Source organism: Felis catus, chromosome A2 (assembly GCF_018350175.1).
Source record: "Felis catus isolate Fca126 chromosome A2, F.catus_Fca126_mat1.0, whole genome shotgun sequence".
Taxonomy (NCBI): Eukaryota; Metazoa; Chordata; class Mammalia; order Carnivora; family Felidae; genus Felis; species Felis catus.
Window position 1 is genome coordinate 6,103,916 of NC_058369.1, and position 13,500 is coordinate 6,117,415.

At 57.9% G+C, this 13,500-nt stretch overlaps 3 protein-coding genes across 7 annotated transcripts; all 3 read right to left on the reverse strand.

Annotated features, from left to right (window-relative positions):
* Nucleotides 1-3: 3 nt before the first annotated feature.
* On the reverse strand, nucleotides 4-2,293 carry TRAPPC5 (trafficking protein particle complex subunit 5). Of its 2 annotated transcripts, none has more exons than XM_006928366.4 (2): nucleotides 2,199-2,293; nucleotides 4-616 (listed from the first exon to the last, which is right to left on the reverse strand). In XM_006928366.4, the coding sequence occupies exon 2, from the start codon at nucleotides 602-604 to the stop codon at nucleotides 38-40; it is 567 nt and encodes a 188-aa protein (XP_006928428.2). In that variant the 5' UTR covers nucleotides 605-616; nucleotides 2,199-2,293; the 3' UTR covers nucleotides 4-37. The 2 variants fall into 2 exon arrangements, with proteins under 2 accessions (XP_006928428.2, XP_023100475.1); XM_023244707.2 differs by lacking the exon at nucleotides 2,199-2,293 and adding an exon at nucleotides 2,082-2,106.
* Nucleotides 2,294-3,327: 1,034 nt separating this feature from the next.
* On the reverse strand, nucleotides 3,328-6,229 carry MCEMP1 (mast cell expressed membrane protein 1). 3 transcript variants are annotated; one of them, XM_023244712.2, is made up of 7 exons: nucleotides 5,873-6,229; nucleotides 5,433-5,570; nucleotides 4,774-4,902; nucleotides 4,496-4,546; nucleotides 4,271-4,417; nucleotides 3,926-3,991; nucleotides 3,328-3,809 (listed from the first exon to the last, which is right to left on the reverse strand). In XM_023244712.2, exons 1-7 carry the CDS (start codon nucleotides 5,979-5,981, stop codon nucleotides 3,793-3,795), a joined length of 657 nt encoding a protein of 218 aa, XP_023100480.1. In that variant the 5' UTR covers nucleotides 5,982-6,229; the 3' UTR covers nucleotides 3,328-3,792. The 3 variants fall into 3 exon arrangements, with proteins under 3 accessions (XP_023100480.1, XP_023100485.1, XP_006928409.1); XM_023244717.2 differs by having other exon boundaries at nucleotides 5,888-6,225; XM_006928347.4 differs by having other exon boundaries at nucleotides 5,921-6,223.
* A 5,064-nt stretch (nucleotides 6,230-11,293) lies between these two features.
* On the reverse strand, nucleotides 11,294-13,006 carry RETN (resistin). Of its 2 annotated transcripts, none has more exons than XM_023244723.2 (4): nucleotides 12,804-13,006; nucleotides 12,494-12,671; nucleotides 12,046-12,123; nucleotides 11,294-11,533 (listed from the first exon to the last, which is right to left on the reverse strand). In XM_023244723.2, exons 2-4 carry the CDS (start codon nucleotides 12,609-12,611, stop codon nucleotides 11,397-11,399), a joined length of 333 nt encoding a protein of 110 aa, XP_023100491.1. In that variant the 5' UTR covers nucleotides 12,612-12,671; nucleotides 12,804-13,006; the 3' UTR covers nucleotides 11,294-11,396. The 2 variants fall into 2 exon arrangements, with proteins under 2 accessions (XP_023100491.1, XP_023100492.1); XM_023244724.2 differs by having other exon boundaries at nucleotides 12,494-12,621; nucleotides 12,804-13,005.
* Nucleotides 13,007-13,500: the final 494 nt, after the last annotated feature.

The following is a 13,500-nucleotide window of genomic DNA, read 5'->3' on the forward strand; positions in this document are numbered from 1 at the left end:
GGGAAGGGGGCTCTCTGCATCTTTATCTGCCGCGGGGTCAGCGGCCCTCCAGCGCCCGGTCTCGGGCTATGACGGCCTCCTCAAACTTGATCATGAGCGTGGTGCCCTTGTGCCAGTGCGCCGTGACCTTAGCAGGAAAGCCGCTGTGCGTGAGCACCGCCTCCACGATGCCCGCCGTGAAGCTGGCGCAGTTGAGCGTGCTGTTCTCCTTGGGCACGGAGATGTAGGTGTTGATGAGCGGCTCCCGCTCTATGATGTAGAAGGTTCGCGCGTCGTCGTTGGCCTGCTCCAGCTTGTCGGCCTCCTTGCCGAAGAGCGCCTTCCACACGGCGCCCTTGACGAAGAGCAGGGCGCCCAGCACCTTGGTCTCGCGCCGGGCACCCTTTTCGCGGGCCACCAGGGCGTCCAGAACGCGCGCGCCCACCTGGCGGCCCAGCGCGGCCAGGCGCGCCTGCAGCTCGGCCACGGAGAAGACGCGGCTCTGGCAGTGCTGTACCAGCTCGGAGAAGAGCAGCGCGAAGGCGCTCAGGCTCACCTCGGTGCGCGGCCGCACCAGCGCGCGCTCCAGCAGCGCCGACTTCCCGCGCGTGAAGCGCGCCTCCATCCTGCCGCCGCCCTGCGGGGACACAAGGAAACGCGCGTGTGGGGCGGGGAGGGGCGTGCGGAGAACGCGCTACCCGGTCTGTGTGCTCCACTGCTGACCTCCCGTGTAGGAAAAGAAGAGGGGGAAAGAAAGGGGGGGGGGGGGCGTCCGCCTGCGCGTAAAGCACGCCCCCTCCATGAAGCCTAAGCCCGTGAAGGAAGACGGGGAAAGAGGCAGGTTTGCCTCTTTGGGGGAAGGGGGCAGGTGGGAAGACACAAGAGGGGGAGGGGAAGGGGGCGCTGGAAACCACTCTTAAGTTCCAGGCGATTGCTCCTACGTGGAAAGGACCTCTGTGCCCTGCCCCCTCTGCCACCTGTGGGAGCACCTAGAGAACTAGTGCATGGGGGGGGGGAACGGGACAAGGATGGGGGGCCGTGAGAAGACCCGGGTACTGTCCCCTGCAAGCGCTCCAGCAAAAACAGCGCTGACTTCTGCAGATGAAGAGAACATCCCCGCCTCTCCCGTGCGGAAAGCCAGACAAACGGGAGAAGGCAGTAGGGTGCGTCAAGACCCATGGCGGGGGTGAGGGGGGGGAAGGGGGCTGCGGTTTGGGGGACGAACAGAGGAGATGCGAGGGGCAAGCTAGGAGGAAACGGCTCTAGCAGCGCCCCTGTGTCAGGCACGAAGCACGCCTCCTTGAGACGTGGGCGGGCCTGCGTTTGTAAGGAAGACTGCGGGGGGGGGGGGGGCGCACAGAAGGCGTTGGGAACCCCTCCATCTCCGCGCCCTCCAGAAATGTAGCTGGACAGTGGAGGACAAGGTGGAGGAGGCCGAGGCCGACTGTGAGACCCGAAGTTTGGGGGGCCCAGGAGGGGGCGCTGTGATCCTCCCATCCTAGCGCCCCAAGCCAGTGGTCAGTGGGGGAAGAGACCCGGAAAAGGCTGTTTTTGTAAACCCAGAGGGGGCGCTAAGATCTCCGCGGAGCGGATCTACGGTGGGGGTGTGGGGGACAGGAGCTGCTGGGGGGGATCCCCAGGGCGCGGAGACACCCTCCCTCCCCGCCCCCCGTCCTCGCCCATTCAAGTGTGAAGCCTCTGCCAAGGGTGGGGTCGAGAGGAAGAGCGGAGAACCCCCTTCCCACTACCAGGGAAGGAGCCAGAGGCCGGCGGGGTCTGGGGAGGATGGGCCTGCCCCAACGAAGTCTGCGTGGGCGGTGGGGTGGGTGGGAAGGCCAGCGGGGGAGGGGGTCCAGGGGCTCCGAGACGCCCCCCCAGGTGCGCAGCCAACTACAGGAGGGCCCAGAGCGTGAGACGGGGGGGGGGGGGGGGGGGCGTTGAGACCCCTCCACCGGGCTGTGATGGGGGCCAGTAAGCTAAGCTAAGACCCGGAGAGGCGGGGGCCCCAAGCCCCCCACGCCGGCGTGAACCCGGCAGAGGGCCGGGGAGGGAGACCACCCTCCTCAAGGACCCCCCCCTTGCGTGGGCCGAAGCGGACGGACCGGGGATCGCGGGCGCCGAGACCTTAGCCCGGGATCCCCAGGCCCACCGGGCGCGGGAGGGTCCGAGAACGGGCGAGGCCCGACGCGGGTAGGGGTCGCGGGCGGGCGGGGTCTCACCAGGGTACTGAGGCCTTCGGCTCGGCCGAGCAGCTTTACGGCGCCGTAAAAGGCCTTAAGTGCGCAGGCGCTGCGGCGGACAGGCTCGTGGGCGGGGCGCGCGCGCTCACGGAGATTCCAGAGAGCGGCCGCCTGGGGGCGCGCGTGTCCCGGGCACCCGACGGAGGGGTGTGGCCCTGAGGCCAAGGGCCGGGCTGGAGTGGGGTGCCAAGCGCTCAGGCAAACTGCACGGATGGCTACCGGCTCAAGGGCACACAGTTGACGATGGGCCCATGTCTCGGTCTCAGGGGCACATGTGTGTCCTTGGGCATACGTCTATTTGGCCTGGGAGCATACCTATGCCTTGGGGACACAGTCTCTGGTCTTAGGGACACGTGTATATCCTTGGGCACATGTTCTCTCAGGGACACACGTCTGCCCGTGTGCACATGTCCATTTGTCTTAGGGACAAACGTTTGCCTGTGGACACGTTCTCTTAGGGGACATACGTCCACGAGCCAGGGCACAGTGCACTTAGGGGCATGCGCACTCACGAATACATGCTCAGTGGGCATATACACTCAGGAATAGTTACACCCGTGGGGACATGCTTAAGGGTTCAGATGTATCTGTGGGTCCCCCTACACTTAGGGAGACATTGTTAATTTTTTTTTAATGTTTATTTTTGAGAGAGAGAGAGAGAGAAAACGCGAGTGGGGGAGGGGCAGAGAGAGAGGGAGACACAGAATCCGAAGCAGGTTCCAGGCTCCGAGCTGTCAGCACAGAGCCGGACGCGGGGCTCGAACCCACGAACTGGGAAATCATGACCTGAGCTGAAGTCGGACGCTTAACCGACTGAGCCACCCAGGAGCCCCACTTAGGGAAACAGTGTATATCTCGGGCCACAAACCCTGCTGGGCACACAGTCTCAGACACGGAGACTGTTCCTTGCTGGGTACAAGTTCATGGGCACAAAAGGACCCATTCAGGGCATTCATGCTCACACACACTCGTGCCCCCAGGGCTCCTGGTTATCACGTCCGCGTGCTTGCTGTGTGACTTTCCTCATCCCTTAATACTTGCAGACCCTCCGCCACCGGGTCCCCACCCCCACCCCCAGATGCTCCCAGGAACAGATCTGAAAGCCACATTCTTTCCCATTGGCCTTTATCGTCACAAATCACAAAACGTGAGTGCAGAAACAAGGGAACGCACAAATGTACCCGCTCTGCACACCCTCGGTGACATAATCAGTCACACACTGACACCCACCTGTTCACACAACACAGGGAGTGACGGGGTACACCCTCAACACCCGCAGTTACAGTGATGTAGGGGGTGCTCCACACACACACACGCACGCGCACACACACACACAGCTCCATGACATTCACACACAACATACCACAGGACATTCACACGTGTTCACAGTGCAACACGTGTTACCAACACCCGCGCCCAGGCTGACACACTTCTGCGGTCCTTGCTGACACAGCCGCCCACTGTATCATGTGTTATCGCTCCCGTGACACCATGAGGCACACATGCGGCCGTCTTCACGGGGAAGTGCAGCCCCGTCCTCCAAGCTGCAGCCTGGGTGTCAATGTCTTCTCATTTATTGAGCTGTGGGCTCTGAGCAGGATGAAGACCCAAGGTCAGGCAGATCCCTTCCCCCCCCCCCCACCCCAGAGAGAAACCAGGGCCAGAGATGTGGCTCCCTCCTCATCCACCTCCCTAGCCCAACTTACGTGGCTGCGGCTTCTTCTCTAGTATCTTGGAGATTTCATGTAATTTAGTCTTGATTTGGCTTAAGTCTGGGGGCAGGGGGACAGGAGAAAGCTGGTCTGGGCCTCAGACAAGGCCCTCACCTTTATTGGAAGCCTCTTCCCTGCCCACCCCGCCCCCGCCCCAGCCTGGGTGTTGCAGAGCCCATGTACTTGGCCTTCCCTTTTTAAATATCCCCGCCCAGAGGGTGACATCCATCACCCCCTAAACCCTGAGCACTGGGAGGGCAGACCCCTGCTGTCGCCTCCCCCAATCCCCCAGCGCCCAGCATGAGACAAAGCCCGCCCAGTAAGGGTCTGCAAGGGCACCTGTTGACAGCGTCTTCACTTTCTCGTTCCCGATGTGGACATTTCTCTTGATCATGTCAATGTCCTGCCTGGCCTCCGTGATGAGCTGCTGGACGCTGCTCCAGCCCTGTTTCTGCTCCTCCTGACACTGTTGTCCCGAGATGGAGACTGAGGCAAGAAACAGACACGTCTGAATCACCGCTGCCCACCCCGACCCCACGGGCCTCCCCCAGGTCCCACCCTTACCATTCTGGAGCTCCCTTTTCACGACCAGCAGCTCCTGGGACACCTCAGAATCTGTTCAGGAGGAGGGGCGGGGGAGGCAGGAACACCCTTGAAGCGCCCCCAGTTGGGCTGTCCTGGGAACAAGGGTGGGGGAAGGGAGAGCAACGAGGGAGAAGGGAGACAGGGTGGGAACACGGGGCCTCCCCCACCTCCCGAGGCCCCCCTTTACGCCGCCCCAGCCCCCTCCCCACCCACCAAAGAACGACAAAAAGGAAAGTGAAACCGAAGACCCTACTCACTCTTCACCAGGACCAAGGCCAAGAGAACGATGCAGAACAGGGCAAGGAGGATGTACAGGCTCAGGGTGACTCTGTGCAGCCAACGAGGGACCTGGGCAGAGTCTGGGGCCTGCTTCGACCAGGCTGGGACTGGAGCAGAGGCAGGACAGGTGACCTCCAGGGCCCAACACTGCCGCTTAGACCGTCGGCACTGACTCTACACTGAGCTCCGACTCAGAGCTGTCTCACCTGCTCCCACTCCTGCCGATACAGCCACTGCGACCACCAGCATGCACCCCGCCCACAGCCACCAGTAGTTGTCCGTAACGCTGTCACCATCAGGTCTCCCCCTTGCCCTCCCCTTCACCAGCACTCACAACATCAGCAGCAGCTGTCACTGAAGCCCATCCACCTCAGTGCCTGTCGTTATCAGCACTGTCCCCAGCAACAAGTCTCATCAGCTCTTGTCTAGGTGGTTCCTTCCTGATCCACTGCACGATCACCTCACCAACATTACCCACACTGTCACCAACACTCCCACCAACACCAGCACCACTCGCATCATCATCACCACCTGCGGAGCTACCCCTGCGACTGTGACTCACAAGCCCTGAGGCCACCACGCCCCACACCATTGCCCCAGGCCTCCTCACGGTGCCCTTGTTCCCGTGATGTCCTACCAGGGGCCCCTCCCGAGGCTGTGAGGTGCGGGCTGGCAGGTGGCTGCTTGCCTCGATTCTTGGGTGGTGAATGGCTGCCCCTTGGTTGCTCCTGGTTTCTGAAGGTCAAGGTGATATTCTCATAGTCAGGGTCTGCACCTGTGGGTGGGTCAGTGAGACTGGAAACCTGCCTGGGGCTCTGGGGCTGGGGTGGGGGTGGGAGCGGGGCTCAGAGATCTTGGCTCAACCAAACCCCTGCAGATAACAGATTTCTGGGGATAAAAGAAGGAATGGGGAAACAAGATCTGCTTCTTGGTTAGGTGGAGAGGGCGTGTGTGAGTGTTTGGGGGGTACACGTACACACGTGCCTTTTGGGGTAGGGGAGGGAGCCCTGTGACCCAGCTTTCAGCCCCTTACCTCTCCCATCCCAACCTCTCCCTCCTGCCGTCTCCCCTCCCCACCTTGAGGTACCGAACCTTCCTTATGGTCTGGGGCCCTCTGTTTCTTGCCTTTGAAGTCTGCTGCTTGCATCCTGACCTCCTGATTCAAGCAGAGTCCCTCAGACCCCATGGTTCCCAGTCTGCCAATTTGCCCACACACACCCCACCCACCGGAAGGTGTCGCGGCAGATGAGGAAATCTCTGGGTTGAGGGTGGGGGGAGGAGAGGTCAGCCTCCTCTCTTCAGTGATCTGGGACCCTCTGACCCTGGGGCATCCTCTCCTCCCCTCCCAGATCCAGAGGGTCTTAGGAGTCTAGAGGTCTCACGGAGGGTCAAGCAGAGAAGCCCATGGACCCAGAGACAGGACAGAACGGTCAGGAACCCGTGGCAGTCATCCTGTTGCAATACACAAATGTATCATCAGGCTTACACAATGTGACATGTCAATTATGCTCAATGTAAATAAATTCAAAAGAATTTAAAGGATGATCAGGAACTTTACAGGAAGCTGTGTGTGTGTCTCCCCAAATGAACTTTGTCCCCTGCCCCTCTCAGGAGAAAACCTGGGGCACCTGGGATCCCCACCTTTTAGGTTTGAGGCAGCCGGGCTTGGAAGCAGGATTCCTGAGCCTGCCGCGTCTTTCTCTTTCTCCCCCCCGCCCCCCGCCCCTGGCCCCAGTCCCACCCCTCAGCTCCACCCCAAGAATTCTGCTTCTTTAAGGCCCCATGGGAGGAAAGGAACGGAATTAAGGCAAGAGGACCAATTACTGGAGCCCCACCCACATCTGGGACTGAAGCCAGACCCACGCCTTGACCTAACCCTGGATGTGGTGTCCCCTCTCCCCGGGTCCCCAGACAGAGACTAACTGGAAACACTCACTCTCATCCACACATCTGCTCATCTACCCACACTCACACACACTCCCAAATACCCTTACGCATCTGCTCACGTATTCACATGGCTTGCTCATTGGCATGCCTCTACATGTGCTTGCCCTAGAGAAATATCCATATTCATGCACTCACAGGGTGGCACTCTGTCTAGATGTCTTAGAGCTCTCTTTGTCTGTGACCTTGAAGACTGGTGATAAAAATGAGACAACGTGTACAGGGAATTTTCTCTTTAACTTTAGAACAGTGCCTTCTGGTAGAAATGTAATGTAAACCACATCTCCAGTTTAAAATGTTCTGGGGGCGCCTGGGTGGCTCAGTCGGTTAAGCGTCCGACTTCAACTCAGGTCACGATCTCGCGGTCCGTGAGTTCGAGCCCCGCGTCGGGCTCTGGGCTGATGGCTCAGAGCCCGGAGCCTGCTTCAGATTCTGTGTCTCCCTCTCTCTTCCTCCCTCCCCCATTCATGCTCTGTCTCTCTCTGTCTCAAAAATAAATAAACGTTAAAAAAAAAAATAAAAAAATCATCTTAAAATTTTCTAGCAACCGCATTAAAAAGATAACAAAAAGACAGACAGTTAATTTTAATAATGTATTGTACTTAGCATAGTACAATTATCACTTCAGCATGTAGACGAGACTAAAAAATTATTGAGATGTTTTTGGTTTTTAGATCTTTCGGTTTTGGCTCTGAGACCTTTTTTTGGTACTAAATCCTTGAAAACAAACGTGTCTTGTGTTTACACTTAAGGCACATTTCAAGTATTTGATGGCTGCCTTACTGGACGGCGCTGGTCTAGACTATTGATGAAGTTTTGGGGTGATGGGTCCAGAGCCGACGGCCAAGAAAGAATTCTTAAAGATGTCTTGGTGCAAAAAAAGGTGATTTTATTAAAGCATGGGGACAGGACGCCTGCGCAAAAAGAGCTGCGCTGGGGTTGTGACAGGTAACTCAAATATGCCCTCATTTGGGAGGGGATCAGGGATGGAGTAAGCCTCTAAGGAATTTTGGAAGCAAGGGTTCCAGGACCTTGCGGGGGTTGGCTGTTGCTAGGGAAACACCATTTGTTACTGTTTGATAAAACCTCAGTCACGAGACCCTTCAGATGAATATGGGGGAGGGGCCAGAAGCTGGGAGGATGGTTGCCAGCATATATCTTGGGGCGGTTGAGATAAAGGAAGTTGATTTACAGGATCCTTGAGGTAGGGATCGTGTTAAGCTAAGGTTTTTTTTTGCCCCCAGGAAAGTGTCATCCTTGAGGCAGCTGAGCTCCTAGAGGGAGGTCACTCTGCTGGTTTCAAGGACTTATCAATGGGCTGTAGGCAGTAAGCAGATTTGATTTTCCATTTGCCTTAGTTTCCCACATCACCACGGCAAGCACTTAAACCCCTTTCCTTTGCTCTTGGGTAGCTGGGAGTGTCCAAGGAATATCACACAGATCCCACCTGGGTGAGAGGAGGGGGTGGGGGGGTGCTAGCTTGTGCTCAGCCTGCCTCATACTCTCTCATCAGCTATTCTAGTTTCCTCCCTTTGGAACAATAAGTAAAAGAGAATGTAAAAGATTTTTATGTGTGTGAAGTATGTTTTAGCTCTTAAATGTGTGATTAAACTGTTCTCTAAACTATTGCCAACCTTGTCTGCTCAGAGATTGGTTTAGTAGTGATTAGATGGCAGGGGCGCCCGGGTGCCTCAGTCGGTTGGGCCGGCCAACTCCGGCTCAGGTCATGATCTCATGGTTCATGGGTTCGAGCCCCGCGTCGGGTTCTGTCCTGAGAGCTCGGAGCCTGGAGCCTGCTTCGGAATCTGCGACTCCCCCTCTCTCTCTCTCTGTCCCCTTCCCAGCTCATGCTCTGTCTCTCAAAAAATAAATAGACGTTAAAAAAAAATTAAAAAAAATAGTGATTAGATGGCAGCTCCTCCCTCTGACCTTAGAAAGAAGTCAGCAACTGAGAATTCAACTCCCTTTCCTGATGTAACAGCCGCGGAGGAGCCGGACCAATGGGCAGCTGGCTCTGCTGTGATGGACAGGTGCAGGGGGTGGGGCCGCAGCCCCGCACATTACGGAAGGTCAGTTGAAGCCAAGACCAGACTCCAGCCCTCTGGCAAAATGGTAGCTGTTAGACTGGAGGCCCACAAGCGGTCATGAGAGGGCTCTGTGGGGTTCCCTGACCAGCCCCTGCCATGGAGTAATAGTCTCAGTTTTCTCTTAAGAAAGAATATGCGTCTCAAGTCCAACCGACCGTAAACCAGAGGTTGGTTTAGAGTGGGCATATGATCCAGGCCCAGCCAATCAGAGTCTAAGATTTGACACAGGGGTGGGCAAATGAGCCAGAGTCAGCCAATGAAGCTCAGGCCCGGGACTTTGGTTGCATTTACCAGGAAAAAAAGGCATTTCGTCTTTTTTTCCTCTCCACTGGGACTCTCAGAGACTGGGAAGACGTAAGCCTGGAGCTGTGATGGGGAAGGACCTGCTGAGAGAGAAGCCAGCACTGAGGAAAGCAGACCGGAGAGGCAGTCGGGTCCTGGAGGCATCATCTGATACCTGGATCCAGCCATACCTGAATCCATTGTTCTACCCTGAGCCTCTCAGTTACATAACCCAGAAATTTCCTTTTACTTTTGCTCACACTAGTTTGAAGTGGCATTTGTGGCACTTGCAACTAGACCAATCTTGGCTGCCTCAGGGGGCTGGACAGTTGGCAAATGAGGAAATGGAGGCTTAAGAAAGGAGCTTGCCTGTCCAAGTGTGCACTGTGGGACAGAGAATGACTGTGTTGGAAGTGAATTCTCTGAAGAGTACCTTCTTGGGGTCCAGATACAGGGGGGCGATTGAGTGGGACTTGGAGGTAAAGACGCCTTCTGATCAGAATCTGGGGACAAAGGAGGGCACCCCCTTCCACATGAGTGAGGGGGCGGGACAGGCCAGGTACTAGACTCAACTTCTCTCCTCCTCAACACACTTCTGACTCAGTGGTCCCACCTCAACCCCATGGCCGCCGTGGGGTTAGGAGGGAGGACCTAGGAGAGGAACCTCTGGATTGGGGTCTGGGTGGGCTCCAGGGGCAACAGGAGTGTTGTGATGTCAGCTTATGGCCACCAGGAGCAGACAGGAGGCTGTGGCATCGTAGGAGGTGGGTGGCGGTAGAAGGAGAGTCCAAAACATCTTGAAAACCAGGATCCCACCCCATTGCCCATTCCCAAGTCCCTGGAGCGTGCTGCTGGGGACTGTGACATTTGAGGCCGGGGTCCCTTTCAAGACCAGGCACCCAGTGTTCTGAAGTCTGAGTCTGTGTCTTTCAAGGGACTGGGTTTTAAGATAATTTAAAGCTATCTTAACTAATAGGATTATTATTTGATAATAATAACAATAATAATAATAAATTAGGATTAGGAGTCCCAGGGAACTGGACTCTGAATCACCAGATTTGTGCCCCCAGGAAGCTGTGCAGGGGTCACACGTGACTCATCTTCTGGGTCAGAATTCAGACTGAGATCGCTGTCATTCCAGGCTGGGATGCGGACTCTGTCCAGGGCTTAAATATGTCTATGTGTCTATGCTCCTCTTTCCACGGGCACACCTTTGTGATTCAGGGGTGCCTCCTTGTGCCTACGTGTGTGTATGTGTGTGTGTGTGTAGGCATGGTGTATCCCTGTGTGACCATAGTAACTGGGTTGTGTACTGTGTGTACATGGCCATGTGTAACTGTGTCTGGACATGGAGGGTGTGCACCTGCGTGGGGTATCCACGTGTGTATGTGGTTATTTATTTAACAGACATTTCCTGAGTGCCTACTATGTGACATGCTCTCTTTGAAGCGCCAGGGATACACCAAAGAGCAGACAAGTACCCTGCACTCTGTTTTCATATTCAAGTGTCCGTGAGGGTGTATATACCGCGGGTTGTTAACTAACCCCTCGAAACTGCGCCTGCAAGTGTGAAAACGTGAACTCGCGGTTCGTGGCCTCAGGTAAGAGTTCTCAGCCGGCTCCGGTGGAGATTCCTCCCTGTCCACGGCCTGGCTTTGCCTGTGCCTTGAGGAACCCTCAATGAGGTTGGGGAGTGACGGACGGGGGCTCAGGACTCTGGGCTGAGACGTGATTCAGGGGTCCACCTTGACCCTGGGGCTACTGGGGGCTTGGGGGGCCTGGAGTGTATGAGGGATGGCGGGGCGGGGGTCCCCGTGCCGTCCAGACCTAGACCCCCGATGAAGCCTCGTTGTGGGGGCTGGGGCAGAATGAACCAGCGCCTTCCTGGAAGGCCAGAGACCCGAGGGTGATCGTCAAAGTGGCCTCAAAGGTAACACCCACTTCCCCTCCCGAAGGAGGCCATGCTCCTTGGGTGTGAGTGTCCTTATAGAGGAAGTTGAGGCCCTCTTCTCCGAGGCAGAGGTGGGGACAAACATGGCAAGAGGGGGATGGCCAGAAGACAGCCACGGGCGCCGCCCCCCCGGCCACCGCCTCCCTCCAGCGTCTACGTGCCCCGCTCTTTTCGGAGACGCCAGCTCTCTCCCCCAAACCTCAGCAAGACAGCGGGGCGCCCAGCCCCTCGCCGTCGTCTTCTCAGGGTTTATTTCCAGCCCCGCCCCATCTGAAGCCCGTCCCCGCCCCGCTGAGGCCTGGCCACGCCCCCCAGCCCGAGCCGCGCTCGGGCGACCTCAGGCGGGGGCCTGCACGCGACAGCAGCGAGCCCCCGTCCAGTCCATGCCCGCGCACTGGCAGTGGCAGGTGGTCTCGGCGCGCACGTCCCACGAGCCGCAGGCGGAGCCACAAGTGCAGGCGGTGACGGCGAAGCCTGCGGGCGAGAGGGGAGGGAGCTTGGCCCCGAGCCGGAGGCTACGGGCCTGGGGGTCGGAGGGGGCTGGCGGCTCCAACACCTGGGAATGGGGGCCGCAGTGCTTGCGGCAGGGAGGCCGGCGGCTGGGGGGCCTGGACTCTCCAGTGTCCTAAGGAAATGCGGTCCCGGAGCTGGGGCGCGGGGAGGGCTGGGACTGCAGACCAGGACTCCAGGGAAGTGGACTCAAGCAACCGAGGCTGGGGGCGCCTGGGGGGGCTCAGCTGGTTAAACCTCGGACTCAGCTCAGGATCCCAGGGTTGTGGGATCGAGCTTCGCGTTGGGCTCCTGCTGAGCCTGGAGCCTGCTTGGGATCCTCTGTCTCCCTCTCTCTCTCTGCCCCTCCCTTCCTCTGTCTCTCTCAAAATAAAGAAACCTTTAAAGGGAAAGAAATAGAGGCTGGTCTTAGGGGGAGGGGGTACGGGGTACTGGGAATATAACTGAGAGCCTGGACAAAGGACTTCTGTACTCACCTAAGGGGCAGGTGGCCAAGTCACCCCTGGAGGTGACGGTTCGGCAGCTCAGGCCGATGGTCCTTATTGTCTCAAGGACTGTGGGAGAAGAAGGGACCGAATGAGACCAAGCTGCCCCTCCCCCACTCTCATGCTGCCGGGGTGGTTTGGAGACCCGCCCAGGGGGTCTGGAAAGCGCTTTGGAGGAAGGCCCAGGTGGTCGGGGGCTCTGGTGGAGGGGGCCCTGGTGGAGAGCGAGAGCCGTGGGCGGGCAGCTCACCGCCTCCCAGGCTCTCATGAGTGTTTTAGAGGAAGGAGGATTTGGGGCTTCTGCTGAAGGCCGAGCTGCATGGGGGCTGCGGTTGGGTCGGGTCTGGGGGTGAGGTTTGGTTCTAGTTAGGGCTGGCTTCATGGTGGCTCTATGTCAGGAGTTAAAGGGGTTTCTGAGGCCCCTGCTGAGGGTCCTCACTTGAGCGGGTGCCGTCCTGGATCTTCTCATTGATGGCTTCCTCCACCGGACACAGAGACCTGCCACACACCAGCAGCCCCAGGACAGGGAGGAGGAGGAGGAGGGGAAGAGCCTTCATTCCGCAGGCACTGCAAGAGGGAACCAAGACGCCCACAGCTGGGTCCGGGGAGGATGGGGCCTACAGAGCAGGAGGGATATGGAACCCTGGGTCCCTGTGGGGGATGCAGCTGGAGTCCCCGCTTTGCCATGGCCCCCTCGGGCTGGGGCTCTGGGCTGAGCCAGGGCTGGGCTCCGGGCAGCCGTCACTTACCCTCTGGATGGACTCAGCAGGCCAAATCTCGGACACTGATTTCGTGCCCCTGCCACATGTCCCTCTTTAAAGCTTCTGAATGTGGAGCTTCCTGTCTTGGCAAAGTTTCTTGGCCCCCTGACCCTCCCATCCCATATCCGGGGCCAAGAGGAAGCCCCCCGGCCAGACTCCAGGGGCCTAGGGGTGGGAAGCCCTGCCCCCCTCTCCCCCTGCCACGGTTTCCCCATTCAAGAGCCCCCCCCCCCCCTTGTCACATCCGGGCTGGGGCTGGTCCAGGAGGTAGTGCCTGGGGCATAATTCCAGAAGCCCTGGTTCCAGACGCTGGGAGTTTGCATGCAGGGGTGGGGAGTGCAGGCATGTCCAAAATAACCTCCCCGTGTGTGAACTGCATAGGAGGTTCATACCCGGACGCCCATCAGCAATGGAATGGATACATTCATGGTTTATTTTCCTTCAATGGAACCATCCGCAACAGATGGTGACAAACGACAGCCCATGGGACAGATTTGGCCCACTGTCTATATCTGTGCAGCCCAGGAGTTAAGCATGGTTTTACGTTTTGGGTTTTTTTGCGTTTTTTTTTTTTTAATTATTATTTTTTCAGGGCGAGAGAGACAGAGCGTGAGCGTAGGAGCAAAGAGAGAGAGAGAGAGAGAGAGAGAGAGAGAGAGACACGCAGAATTCGAAGCAGGCTCCA